The sequence below is a fragment of the Mesitornis unicolor genome, unplaced genomic scaffold (genome assembly GCF_000695765.1).
Source record: "Mesitornis unicolor isolate BGI_N332 unplaced genomic scaffold, ASM69576v1 scaffold1962, whole genome shotgun sequence".
In the NCBI taxonomy this organism is placed as follows: Eukaryota; Metazoa; Chordata; class Aves; order Mesitornithiformes; family Mesitornithidae; genus Mesitornis; species Mesitornis unicolor.
The window spans coordinates 1-14,531 of record NW_010168312.1 but is presented as its reverse complement, the minus strand read 5'-3'; the positions used below and the strand labels follow the sequence as shown (position 1 = coordinate 14,531).

At 43.0% G+C, this 14,531-nt stretch overlaps 1 protein-coding gene across 1 annotated transcript; it reads right to left on the bottom strand.

Annotated features, from left to right (window-relative positions):
- Positions 1-5,465: 5,465 nt before the first annotated feature.
- On the bottom strand, positions 5,466-9,141 carry LOC104536371 (nuclear receptor subfamily 0 group B member 2-like). Its single transcript, XM_010178955.1, has 2 exons — positions 8,571-9,141; positions 5,466-5,719 (listed from the first exon to the last, which is right to left on the bottom strand). Exons 1-2 carry the CDS (start codon positions 9,139-9,141, stop codon positions 5,466-5,468), a joined length of 825 nt encoding a protein of 274 aa, XP_010177257.1.
- Between the last annotated feature and the right edge of the window lie 5,390 nt (positions 9,142-14,531).

Genomic DNA, 14,531 nt, shown 5'->3' with positions numbered 1-14,531 from the left:
CCAAGCCTATATCAGATATCTACTCTTTATTAGAAATATACATTTGACTGGAAACATAAGTCTAAAACCTACTGTTTAAAGAAGATGAGGACTGCAAAGCCAAGCATGCTAACTTTAGAATAGATTAAAGTTAATATTGCATGTGCAAATCGGATCCAGACCACTTCTGTGTATGTTGTAGAGGGGGGATTAATCTCACTTTTACCATCTGAAAGTTAGACATTGAATCTCGAATGGTGAGGTAGGCTCCTTAGCTGTATCAATAGGCAGAGGTAAAGCACTTCAGAGTGATTCATCCAGACCTAAGAGAGGTGTCTAAGAGAGGGGAGGGATGACTCCCTCGGAGTGTGCTCATCTCTCGCTTGCAAGGTGGATCCCATCACAGCAAATGGCCACAGGAGAACTGCCTTACTCAGCGCGTACTAAATCTTATTCTTCAATGTCTCCTCTTTTTATCCTTTCCCTGTGATGTGTAGTCATCTGCATTATTTCGCTCTGTGCTGTAGAATATAGCATAGAATAGAGAATTACTCATTTTCAGTGAGACTCTCTAATGTGCTCAGGTATAGCATTTGTTAGCTCTTTACAAACACTGATTAATATTTTCAAAGATCTCTCACAAAAAGAGGCAATATCATTATGGCTTCTTTTTACAAAGGAGGAATGAAAGTGGCAAGATTAGAGCCACTGAAAGCTTCCCTGCACTTTGGAGGTGCACAGACTGATTTTTCAGTGCTTATAGCCCTCACTATACCACATGTTGGCATATGAGATGCAGTTTGTCGTGGCCTGGGTTGCAGCTGTGAGATCCTACTGACTTCCGCAAACCACAGGCCCCATGTTTGCCAAAAAACCTCTATTCCATGTAACACTGACAGTAGCAGCTTTATTCTGGGACACGTACCACTCTGAAGTGCCTGCAATAATGCCACTTGAGTTTACATGGTGGCTCCACAGCCTGTAAGGGTCATTCATCCAATTTCACTGTAAGAAAGAGCATTGTTTCTGTCACTGCAGACCTGTTTTAATCAATGTTCTGCAGTGCTGCTGCTGCAATGAAAGCGGCTGAGCCCTAGCAGACAGCAGTCTCCTCCCTTGCACAGTCGTGACAAATTCCCACAGCACAGGCCCCAGAATTGAAAATTCCCCCAGGTAAGGCAAGGAGTCCTGAGGGAAAACCACAGGAGTTTGTGATCAGGTCACTAAAAGAGCTTATGATAATATTCAGAAGGAAATTGGAGTAAGGTTTCACAAGCAAATTTAGTTTCATTTTTCATTCTTGATTTTGCAAATTTAGGTTTCTTCTAACAATATAAAAGCATCAAGTCAGCAGCTGGGAAAGGAGAGGTGTCTCTGAGTGAAAGCTCTGCTTTATTTGGCAGGTCTCCATCAGCTAAGCTCACATTCCAGGTGGTGGCCAAACTGTCACCTCCTGGGCACTAGAGGGGGATGGATGCACATGCTTTGCTGGTGAATTTCACAGGCAGAGAAACAGAGCTCCTGCTTCTGGTTTCAATACCCGAAGCTAAAGGAAGTGGTGACAAACCTATTCTCTCCTCGTGTTTTTTTATATTTTTTCTTTTTTTGGTGTGGGTGTGGACTTTTCCTTTCTCTTCCCTTTGCCTTCTGTTCGTTGCTGTCTCTGCTTCTCCATTCCAATGCATTATTTCCCTTGACTTCTAAAGGCTGTCTTGTGCTGTGCCTTTCCTCCTTCCAGAGAGAGCTCTTGCTTTTGCTCTTAACCTCTGCTCACAATCCCTCACCTCTCCTGTTCCTGCCCACCTCTTGTACCTTCACAGCCTGCATTAATTACATTAGACACAGATTCTTACTCCATCCTCAGCAAGACAGTCGTATCTCAGCCCCTTTGAACAGGGTATCAAGCAAATCATTATTAACATTCATGCTCTCTCTGTGATCAGGTCTCTGAGATGGGGAATGTTTGGTTACATAGAGCTTTAGCTCAAGATTGTTGAGGTTTTTAATTGTATACATACTAAAGAAGATCTGTTTTGTTAAAGACCTGTTGAAGGACACTTCACCTGTATTCAGAGCACACTGAGGTGAGGCCCATGAGTATCAGATCTTCTGGGAGTTCCCTCTGAAGCCTAGTATTTGCCTTCATGGTAGAAGGTAACACTATCTTGAAAACCCAAGATGTTGACTATGATCTTCACTGTGGAGCACTAGGCAGTCTTTTCAGACAGCTGGTTACGTAGACGCTCATTAGGGTAAAAGAGGAGTCAGCAAATACAGTGTTGTCTTCAGGTGAGCCAAACCATGGGAACCTGGCATAGTGCCCTTCAATTCAAAGAAAGTTGAACTGAAGCCATTGTGTACCTTGAAGATAAAAACCATGAAGCAGGTTTCAGTAAGAAGTAAAGCTGCAAGTAGAAACTCTCTGATGCACTCTCAGTAGCCTGAAATTCAGGCTACTGAATTGTGAACCCTGTCCTGGGTTCAGGCTGTTAGTGAGTCACTGAGCAGACCTTTGGCTTATGAAAGTGGCTTCTGTGAGAAGCTGCTAGAAGCTTCCCCTATGTCTGATAGAGCAAATCCCAGTCAACTCCAAGTCAGACCCACCACTGGCCAAGGCCGAGCCCATCAGCAATGGTGGTAGTGACTCTGTGATAACATATTTGACAAGGGGAAAAAAAACTGCTGCAGAAACAGCAGTGGAGAGAGGAATGAGATATTGGAGAAACAGCTCTGCAGATACCAAGGTCAGTGAAGAAGGAGGGGCAGGAGCTGCTCCAGGTTCCAGACCAGAGACTCCGCTGCAGCCCATGGTGAAGGCCATGGTGAGGCAGGCTGTGCCCTGCAGCCTGTGGAGGTCCATGGTGGAGCAGATATGTACCTGCAGCACATGAAGAACCCCATGCTGAAGCAGGTAGGTGTGCCCAAAAGAGGCTGTGACCCTGCGGGAAGCCCGAACTGGACCAGTCTCGTGGCAGGACCTGTGACCCCATGGAGGACCCACACTAGAGCAGTTTGTGAAGAACTTCTCCTTCCCCTCTACTCTGCCCTGGTGAGACCGCATCTGGAATACTGTGTTCAGTTCTGGGCCCTCAGTTCAAGAAGGACAGGGAATTGCTTGAAAGAGTCCAGCACAGAGCCACTAAGATGATGGAGGGAGTGGAGCATCTCCCTTATGAGGAGCTGCTGAGGGAGCTGGATCTCTTTAGCTTGGAGAAGAGGAGACTGAGGGGTGACCTCATTCATGTTTATAAACATTATAAGGGTGAGTGTCGGGAGGAAGGAGCCAGGCTCTTCTCAGTGACAGCCAACAACAGGACAAGGGGCAATGGGACCAAGCTGGAGCATAGGAGGTTCAGTCTGAACATGAAAAACTTTTTTACTGTAAGGGTTACAGAGCATGGCCCAGGCTGCCCAGAGAGGTTGTGGAGTCTGCTTCTCTGGAGACATTCAAAACCCGCCTGGCTGTGTTCCTGTGTGACCTTGTCTAGGTGATCCTGCTCTGGCAGAGGTTGGACTGGATGATCTTTCGAGGTCCCTTCCAACTCCTGATATTCTGTGATTATGTGAACTGTAGCCCCTGGAAATGACAAAGTTAGCTTATAAGATAGGAAGGTGAGTTGTGTTTAATGTAGAGGTTGTTACATGATCACTAGTACCCAGGGACTTAGTTGGTTTGTCTTCTTTGGGGTTTGCTTTTTAGCCCTTATTTTTACAATTTATTCCTCTTTCACCAAACTGGGGGAAAATGTGTGGTTTTTAATCAAAACTGGCAGGTATTAAATTCTTCTTCTTTTTAACTTCTTTTTTCCTTGACTGACTTCCTTTTAAAGTCCTTTGAACATCTATTTCTGCATGTAAATACGTGTTGATGTGTGTGTATATGTATATGTATATGTATATGTATATGTATATGTATATGTATATGTATATGTATATTGTATATTGTATATGTATATGTATATGTGTGTGTGTGTATGTGTATATGTATGTGTATATGTGTATGTATATGTATATTGTATATTGTATATGTATATGTATATGTGTGTGTGTGTATGTGTATATGTGTGTGTATATGTGTGTGTATATGTGTGTGTATACATATACGTATACGTATATGTGTGTATATATGTATATGCAAAGTTTTTTTCTTGCTATTTTAGCTGGACTCTTTAAGGAGGCCAGGACTGAGCTATCATACTCTCCTGTCTGTCTACTTGCTCATCAGTCCTTATTTGGTGAATTTGAGCCCTCTTGCCAAACAAAACTAGATTGGACCCTCTACTGAAAAAACTCAGAAATTAATTTCTGTTTCATGGAAGCCATTGAGAGATAAATGGGACAGGAAAGAGACACAAATAGCTTCCCTTACTGCAGCTAAAGGATAATCTCAATGTTTTTTCTATCCTGACAGATGACCAGTCAACACACACAGCTTGGCACCGACCGCAACACGTGCTGCCTGCTCTCCAGACAGACAGGAGACAGCATGATGTTGTGGGGCATGTGGTAGCACACTTGAAGGTGGAGACGTGGAGCTCTTGCAGTGAGAGATGGAGGAACAGATTGTACGCATCTGTAGGAAACCAAATTTCAGCATTGCTGCTGTCCAAGGAACATCTGCCATCTGTTTGGAGGGAAGTGAGGGTAATTGTGAAAGGGTGCGGGGAGGGCTAAGGGAAAGGTCTTAAATATGTAGAAAACTGGACTACATTCATTCTTGTGGCATAACACATTAGCTTTCAGCCTTTGTTTTTCCCATCCTGGAAGCAATCCTGAACAACAGCTTTTGTCTAGTCAACACATTTTTGAATCATATTGCTCAGTTTCTTAGGGAAGGACTTGGTGAATAATGGGAGAAAGGTTTAATGCCCACAGTTTACTGCAAGACTTAGAAAAGGAACCTATAAGGAAGCAGTAAGAAAGAGCTACATCAAGCAACTACATCCATGGACTAGAGTTCTTGGTGGAACAGAAAAGGTGTTGGGATCAGGGAATGACATCTCAGGAAAAGGAAGGATTTATATTGATCTATACTGATAACCATTACCATTACCATTACCATTACTGATTACCATACTTTTATGTATCTATTAATCCTTAATTGATGATGCACTGAATAAAATTTACTACTGCCCCTTCTCCTGAAAGCAAAAACTTCCAGAAAGCCAAAAGCATATAGTTTTAAGCAGCTATAAAACTGCTCACTAAAAATAATTCTCTTGAACCTACTACAACTGGAACATATGTTGGTGCTCTTAGACAGTCTTTGAATATGTTAGACTAAAGGTTTTTGAAAGCATATAGGATCATGAAATGTTTAGAATTCTCTGCTTTTAATTGTAAAATGCTATAAAATTACTTCATCATACAAAAAATGTATATGGCTTGGCAAGAGGCATCAATGATTTGCTTGAAATGTGTTCAGCTCATAAAATCCTCTAATCTCTTCAAAAATAAGTATTTAAGAGCACAGATGTCATCTGTTTTCAAAACCAGCCTGGTTTGATATATAGGGTTTCTAGATGTGATATGTTTAGGGCAGACCCTCCTAAGATGGGCCTGAAGAAGAGCTCTTCAATAGCATCTACATCAATGTCTCGAAGAGAGGTGATTAGCTGAAGAATCCAAGCAAACCTGCCCAGGTTTCTGTTGAACATCATTGAGATAAACTTCATCAGTGCTTGCTGAGCTTCCTGCTGCAGTGTTTGTACATAGGGGAGGCATTTTAGGACATGACATCCTGTCAAAACAAGAAGTAAAATAATAGATCTTAAGTAAACACTTTCATTCGGTGCCCTTCATAATGATGGGTGTCTGGCTTTCTAGCTTATAGTATTCGTTTCTCTAGAAAACAATAAAAACATCCTAAACCTACTTTTTGGAAAAAGAAGATATGAGTAGTTCAACAATTTGAAGGAACATTGAGCAGCATTGTAAGCACAATGGAATCTAGCCCATTGCATTAAATCCAGCTTTGAGATGGTAACCGGAGATAGCTTTGACTCATTACAGATGGAGAAGCAGCTTTATAGTGCTGTCTACCCACCAAAGGATGCTGAGATCATAGTCTGAGTAGGTGGAAACATTCCATCTCTAACCTAAAATAGGTAGGTAACATCAGGAAGATGGAGGCAGTGGTTTGGAGCAGTGAGCAGAAAGCAGTGAGCAGGCTGGCAGTCTGAAGACAAGGATTTCCAGGCTACGCAGCTCTATCTCCCTCCTCTTGTTGCCTCTGCTTGCTAGGCTAAACTGGGGTATTGTTTGACCATGCTATCTAAGAATCTTCATTTACACTCTACAAAGAGTATAAAGGCTCTCTGTGAGGTGTATCATGACCCACAGGAGTTTGATGGATAACTGTATTTCCTGGTTTTGTACTCCCTTTCCTTGGCCATTTGTGAAGAGGTCTCTGCCTTATGGAGCCTCAGCAAAGCCTGCAACCAGGCTGGCCAGAAATAAAGGATTTGGAGAAGTCATCTTCTCCCCCAGGACTACCACCAGCTGCAAGCTGTGAGGATGGTTCCAAGTGTTAGATACTTCATGGGATGAAAGTTGTCAGGATTCTGTATATTCAGGATGAAATTGCAATTGCTTATATCCCTTCAAATTTGCTTAATTTCCCCATTTGGTCTTCTTTTATATGTAATCGAACATGGTATGGCACTGATACAATAACAGCACTGGTTTTCACGATTGCCATCTCTTCATAGTGCAGTTCCCATTGGCAAAAGCAGCAGGAGCAGTTTCACATCACTCCGTGCTGTTCATGTCTGGTGTGACAGTCCTACCTGCTCCTTCCTTTGCCTTACTGCCTGGGCCCTTCACCCATGCACATGGTTACCTCTCTGAAGCCACCTCTTTGCCTCAGCCAGTTTTGGAACAAAAAGTACAGGGTAAGAGCCCACACGAGGTACCCCATGATCCAGGGAAGGGTTTAGCATTGTCACTGCTGGTGGCTGCCTGAAATCTGCTTAGAACTGAGCTCCATAAAATGTTAGGATTTGGCCAAAGATCAAGGTAAAACTAAGAGGGCAGCTGAATATGTGCTGTGTGTGTGCAGAAAACATTTTCTGAGTTTAGTGAAAGTGTTCATAAACCATTAAAAATAATAACTGTGAAATTACAGTTGTTTGCAGCAAAACAGGTAGAGAAAGTGTAGTCTGAGCTGTGCATAGTCCCTAAGTACCTGTTTCAGCTCAGAGTTAGACGGTGACTCTTTGTTTCATCTGGAGTCAATGCAGACTTAACTGAGGTTCTCCTTTCAGAGCCCATGGAGAAAGGCACCTCCAGAGAGGAGGGTCATCCCGCCTGAGGACCAGGGAGTCTCCCTGGAGCTCTGGATGGTGTCTGCAGACACCATGAAGGGCTCCTGGGCCTCTCACATGGCATCCCGGGGAAGCAGCAGGAGTTAGCACAAACCCAGAACATAACACTGCTTTCTCCTTCATTACGTAAAAATCACGTTTATCTGCAGAGATAATAAATATGCCTGCTAGTTTAACTGTGTAATCCACTGCAGATGAGGGATTTCTCTTCTTATCATCACCCTGGATATAACCAGTGGTTTCTTTCGGACTGATTTTATTGTGAAAAATTGAGACAGTAACTTGCACTGAAATGAAGTCCACTGGTTTGATGCCGTGGCACAGACACACAAGACAGTACCAAACATCTGGCTGACATTACATCTCAAGAATCAGAATCTGAATCCTATTGGAAATGAATATAAAGTCGCTATAGCCTTTGAGCAGCCTCTAAACCATTCACCACAAGAAATATCAGGGAATAACTGAAGCGTTCAAGTACATCCTTTTGGTGCAGTCCCAAGCATCGCACACTGCTGACTGTGCAGCCAACAGCGGTGATTGCTGTGGAAGGCTTTGGGGATCAGAGCCAGAGCAGACTGAGGTCTGTAAGTCTTTCCATTGACTTTGGTGGACTCAGAGCTCAGCTTTTAATGACTCACGAGCTCTGCAGCGCTGACCTCGGCAACCTCCCTTCCTAAAGAGGCTGAGCTTGGCACCAGAAGTGAGAGCATGCAATCACCGCTCTGAGTTTGCTCCGTGACTGCTGTCCCAGGCTTTGAATGTAGAGATACTCCAGGATAAATAAATACATCAAAGCTGTGTAACCTCAGCACAGTATCCTTTTGCCTCATTGATGGAAATCAGATGATACAGATTATTTTATCTTCTCCAGTGTTCTGGCTACAGAGGAAGCCTGTGTTAAAATACTTCTAAACTATCCTGTACTCATCTACCATCTTTCTTTTGCCATACACCGGGTGAGGCTGCTGTATTGCCTTTGAGCTGGCGATCAGTTTGAAGTGACACAGTTAATTCTTTATGACTTACAATTCTTCTGATAGAAGCTGTTTTGGCTTGCAGTGGGTGACCTACTGCACACATCCAAGGAAGCTGAATGAACTACTTCAGGCAGAAAAATCATTACATTGTGGAATATAGATTTTTGAGAACATTTAGCTATATTCATAGGAAAGAGTTAAACTAAGCATTTGTCTATATGCAAATGAAAATGCCCAATGTCCTTCAAGGCACATAACAATCTGTGTAATTTCCAGGAGGACTTACCAGAACTGAAAAGAATAATTCCTTTAAGATAGGCATATTCTTTTGCACTTATGTCCAGGTCCCAGAATTTCCACAATAAACTCTTCATCTTCTGAACTTCTTCTAGAGATGCTCCTGGTGACAAGCTGCCCAGTTCATTGCCAGCTGTCGAAGACTGATTGAGGAGGATTTTTTTCAATAAGCTAGGGGCTGAAATCTCCCTCAGGTCAAAATCCACCCCTTCTTGTGCTAGGCCCAGGACAAAAAGAGGGGCCCAGTTCTGCTGTATGAGGACAACCTGATCCTCCCAAGGCATGTGAGAAAAAGAAGGCAAGTTTCTAATGAAAGTCAAAGTCTTCAAGAGCACTTCAGAAGCTCTTCGAGTTGTGGCTTCTGGTGTTTTCAGGACAACTCTTCTGTCCACGCAAGAGCAGCCTTGGCTTCCCATGGAGTGGTGGGGACCGCGATACCTCTGGTGCCACTTGGTCTCGCGTCCATGCTTATTGTTAAGGATCTGGTAGAGGATACTCTTAGTTTGATGCGTCTCACACTGACATTTCCCTAATTTCTCAGCTGGGATCTCGGCAGCCATAGAGTCAGATCTCCCTGTGGCAGGAAACAGCACACAGAGCTATGCCTCAATGGCAGGGGAGAGCATTTCTGCCGCACAGTGAGGCGTTGTGTGCTTTTTATATACAGGGGTGGGTGAAAAGTGCCATGACCCTGATCTGTGAATTTATCTTGAACTTGATTTCCAGCAGTTTTGAGCGAGGTGGGGCCGCAGGCCACTGGTGTGACACAGGGCTGCTATAGGCTCACTGGGCCTGGCCTCCTGCCACAGCAAGCCAGGGGCCCTGTGCTGCTGCCACCAGTCCTGTCTGTACTTTTATTGATACACTGACCTTGCCCTCTAGCTAATGCTCTGGAGTGTGCAGAAATACATTGATACTCATGAATGATGCTATGGTGGCAGTCCTTTGAGTATCCACTTTTATTTCTTGTTAAAAGGAGCCACCTGAAGACACTGTGGATGTCTGCCTTTGCTTTTCACAGAGCACTTAACAGCGTTCTCAGTTTACACTGTAGCTAAAATGATATAATGCCTATGTCAAGGAGCTCACAAGTGAAATTTCCCAGGGCAGAAATCCCATGTATAGGAATTACTTCACATTCCTGGTAGATTTGAGAGAAACTTCAGAGAAAGCCAGCTGCTATAGCTCATGACAATGTTATCTCCTGTATTTCACATGTGATAATTTCAAACACAGAACATGTGGACTTCTCCCAGACTTGCTGTGTAGTTAAATATTCTTAACACAAGCAGTGGGAACAAAACTGATGAAAGAGAGCAAAATGGCAAATCATACTGTTGTATGTGTGGACTGTTGCAGCAGAGCAAGAGCTGGATGCTAGAACTGTTGGGACTCTTCAGTCGACATCAAGTAACATTAAGTAGTAGGAGTGCAAGGAACTCAGCCTTAGTAAGAATAAATTGATACTTCAACTTTTTATTACTTCAAATTCTCTTGCCTACTCTTATATAGGGGAAGAGGCACTAAGTATTTTCACCAAGCATACCATTTAAGCATTCCTACCATCTGGGCTCATAGTTTGTCTTCACAAACAAGCAGTAAAAGCAAGAGCTCCAAGAGCTACTCCTGTTTGATCTCCCAGCCTCAGCTGTGCAAAGCCCATCCTATCAGATGCATAAGCCACAACTTTGTCCTTTGCTACAAATGTCTGGTTTTTCCATGCTGGACTATTTTAAAATTTCCATTTATTTACCTCTCCATGATATTTATGTTGCAAAATTTTCCCCTTCTATGGAGATAAAAAGTGGAGGAAAGATGACTGCTCCAAAGTTGAGCAATTCAGAAGTCTGATGTTGCTGATGTGCAACCACCACTAAGTGCAGTGAAGGTCAAGGGGGCCCAGAGCACTGAACACCGATGGGATTTGCTTGCCCACCTCGCCATCCATTCAACAGCTTCCTACTGCTGTCCATTGCTGGGGTATCAGAGATTTTTAGATAAAAGGGCACAGCAACAGCAAAGTCCTCAGCAAGCCCCTATTAATTGTGCTTATTAAAGTTCTACTCCAGATTAAATTAGTTCCTTTCCTACTTTTGTTTTTCTGAGATCTGCATCAATCATATGCAGAATCCTGATGTCAGTGACATATGGTATTGGATAGCATTTCTATTTCACAGAATCACAGAACGTTAGGGATTGGAAGGGACCTCAAAAGATCATCTAGTCCAATCCCCCTGCCGGAGCAGGAACGCCTAGATGAGGTTGCACAGGAAGGCGTCCAGGCAGGGTTTGAATGTCTCCAGAGAAGGAGACTCCACAACCTCTCTGGGCAGCCTGTTCCAGTGCTCTGTCACCCTCACTGAGAAGAAGTTTCTTCTCAAATTGAAGTGGAACCTCCTGTGTTCCAGTTTGTGTCTGTTACCCCTTGTCTTATCGTTTGCCACCAAGAAGAGCCTGCCTCCATCCTCGTGACACTCACCCTTTAAATATTTACAAACATTAATGAGGTCTCCCCTCAGTCTCCTCTTCTGCAAACTAAAGAGACCCAGCTCCCTCAGCCTTTCCACATAAGGGAGATGCTCCACTCCCTTAATCATCTTTGTATTTATGATAATTGATTTCCTTTGATTGTGTATAGGTCTAGAAGGCAGAAGCAAATTATATTTTTCTAACAGGAGTTCCTGGTATATTATAATAGCTTTATGACTGTTATCCAAAAATACAGAGTAAAGGTTACTGTCTCAGCCCAACTGCTGAGGACACATCATCAGCTTTTTCTGAGAGAATGATTACTGAGAATTATGAGTCAATATTGAGTTGCAGCTGAAACTGATCTTGGTGGTCCTGGTCAGAAATGAGCTCTCTGTGTGACCTGATTTTCTCAAATGTAGAGGACCAGCAGCTAAATTTGTCTCTATGCTCATAAATTAGACAGCAATTAATTTTTCTTTCTAAATCTTACCTATAGAATAGGTTGAAGCCACATGCACCAAGATATCAAGCATCTACAGTCCTCTCGCTACAGTGGCAATGCTTCTTACCTTAAGATGTAAAGGAAATAGACTATACGGAAAAACAATCTTCTGATATGAGAAACCCCCATGGACCTGTGTCTATTTTAGCTGTTTCTAGCATTGTGGGTCTCTATCTCTCCCATGAATAATGTTGTCTTGCACAGCTGTATATTACTGTTACAGGTAATATATACTTAATATAGCTCTTTATCTTAGTTGTTTAGGTGATTCATGCAGAATGCAACTTTTTTCCTAAAATACCTGGATTTCTCAGGTTTGCCAAAACTGCCTGCCAGTCACAGATGATGCCAAGGCTTCTGCCCTCTCTGACCAGCATGCAACAGCAAGGTCAGTGTAATCAAGTCAGCAGGAGCTGCAGGATATTTTTTACCATTAAATATCCAGTGACTTATGCATATTCTTAAATATCCTATTGTGTCCAAAAGTATAAGGCATATGGTGGTTTTGGCTCTTAGCCCATAGCCATAATTCGCCTAATAGAATACTTGGAATACTTTTGGCAGTAGCCAAATGTGAGTCCTTCAGGAAGAATGTAAGATATATGCCTCTCTTTACATGAGTACTTTTCTTGCCTTCAACCATTTGCAGCTTAGGGAATTCCCAAACCACAGTGATTTTATGCATTTAATAACCCTTAATTATTTTCTACCCTATGATCTCATGCAGTCTGCTCTTGAAGCCACATCAGCCTCTGTCACAGAGCTCTGTGGATGCTCTACATGAGACAGAATTCAATCAAACATGACATTTGCTGGATTTGGTGCCTTCTTATTCTTATACTGGGGAAAATTAAAAGAATCAGTCAATCCCTATTCACCCTTTCTATAGCTTTCTTGATTATATAGATCTTGGGAAGGCTCCCACAGCCATCATTTGTCCAAAAAAAAAGACATAGCTTCTACATTCGTGTTACCTTTCTCTGAACCCTTCTTAGCCCTATATCTTTTTAAGAGGAAGTGGGAAAAGTATCAGAACAGAACACAGTATCTGGGACTCAGGAGAGCATGGATGTACACAAGGGCACAATGAAGTTTTGTCTTTCCTAGAAGTCCCTCCCAAACACTGAGATGTTGTTGCCGTGAAACTGCCACAGCCCCCAGGTTGTGCTCCTGAGTGACAGTCATCTGTTCAGAGGCTCTCCTCTTAGTCAGGAGTGTTTTATCATATGTGCATATTTTCCCATATAGATATAGGTATATGTACACTGAATTATCATTTGACACCTAATTGGTGTCATTTTCATAAAGTCCTTCTGCACTTCTTCTGGCAGCCCTAATCTTCCTCAGAATAATTTTGTATCATCAGCAAATATTCATATTCTGAAACTTGGAAGGCACTGCTTTTCAGAAGAGTTCACTCAGAGCTATGAGTTGTTTAAAAGATGATCATAGTTTAACTATAGGGCTGAAAATCTGTCATCCTTGCAGTAGAGTGTCTATATATACAAGTACATATGTGTTGGACTATACGTATTGGTACACAATGTATACAGTAACTAAGTTACTCAGAGATTAGACTTGATGATGGTCCCTTCCAACCCAAACCACTCTATGATTCTAAGTTATTACTAAGCAGTGATGCAAGCTCTCCTAATTTCCTAAAAAGTGAGACTGGAGGTGGATACACTTCTGGAGGAGAAGCAGCTTCCACTGTAATTTCATATGGGCTAAAAGAAGGAAACACCTTCCTAGGAAGCTCACAGCAACCTTTTCGAGGCCATCCTGTCACATCAGTCTGATACGTGCATGTATTCCTCGATTCAGTGATCTCTTATCTCTCTGGTCTCCTGTACAAACATTTAATTGGCCTATAAATGTGTATATGACCTCAGAACAGAATTCTTTAGGAGTTTTATACATTTTGTTTTCTGGGAGGAGTTGGGTGAATCTCATCTCATTGGTACTTTTGAGGACACCTGACTTCATGAACAGCCTTAACGATGACTAAAGGAGACAGTAATAAAATCAGTGTCTTTCTAGGAGGGTTGCACCTCCTCCCTGTCCCATGGTGCACACCTCCTTTCTTGAGCAATAAAGGTATTTGTTTCTCAACTGAAGCAAGCGAGAGCTACCATTGCAACTGCCTGCTTTGGTTGGGCAGACGGTGGACAGTATCAGCCCCAGGCTAAAGCCTGCTCAGCTTTGAAACAAGCTCTGAAACAGTCTCTTTAGCCTATGCTCCAACAGGTGATGCCACGGCAAACTAGGATTTGGCCCTTCTAGCTGAAGCAAGGGTACATAAGTTATAAATCTTCCTCAAAAAACTTCCTCAAGTAAGAAGGACAGGCGGGTCCTTGTCATAGGGGACTCACTGCTGAAGGGAGTGGAAGGTCCTATTTGTAGTCAAGACCTACTCCTCAGGGAAGTCTGCTGCCTCCCAGGAGCCAGGGTCAAGGACATACAGAAAAAACTCCCTATCCTAGTTAAACCCTCTGACTACTACCCATTGGTGATCTTTCAGGTGGACAGTGATGAGATTGCAACAAGTAGTTTGAGGGCAATGAAAAGGGATTTCAAGGGCTTGGGACAACTGGTTAAGGGATCTAGAGCACAAGTAGTGTTCTCCTCTATCCCACCAGTTGCAGGGAGATCTGAGGCGTTAAACAGAAAGAGCCAACAGATCAATACCAGACTGGTGCCACAGGCAGGACTTTGGGTTTTTTAATCACGGATCAGTTTACAGTTCACCAGCTGTGGTAAGTAAAAATGGGCCATGTCTTATCCCAAAAGGGGAAAAGGTTCCTGGGACAAGAATTAGCAGGGCTCCTAGACAGGGCTTTAAACTAGATTTGAAGGGGGGAGGGGGGAAAGGGGATAAAACACATCTTGCTAGCAATGAGCCTGGGAGTGGAGCGCTGACATGTGTGGGAAAATGCGCTAGTGAGACTCTTCAGAGTACCGTCCCAGTGGAGGTAG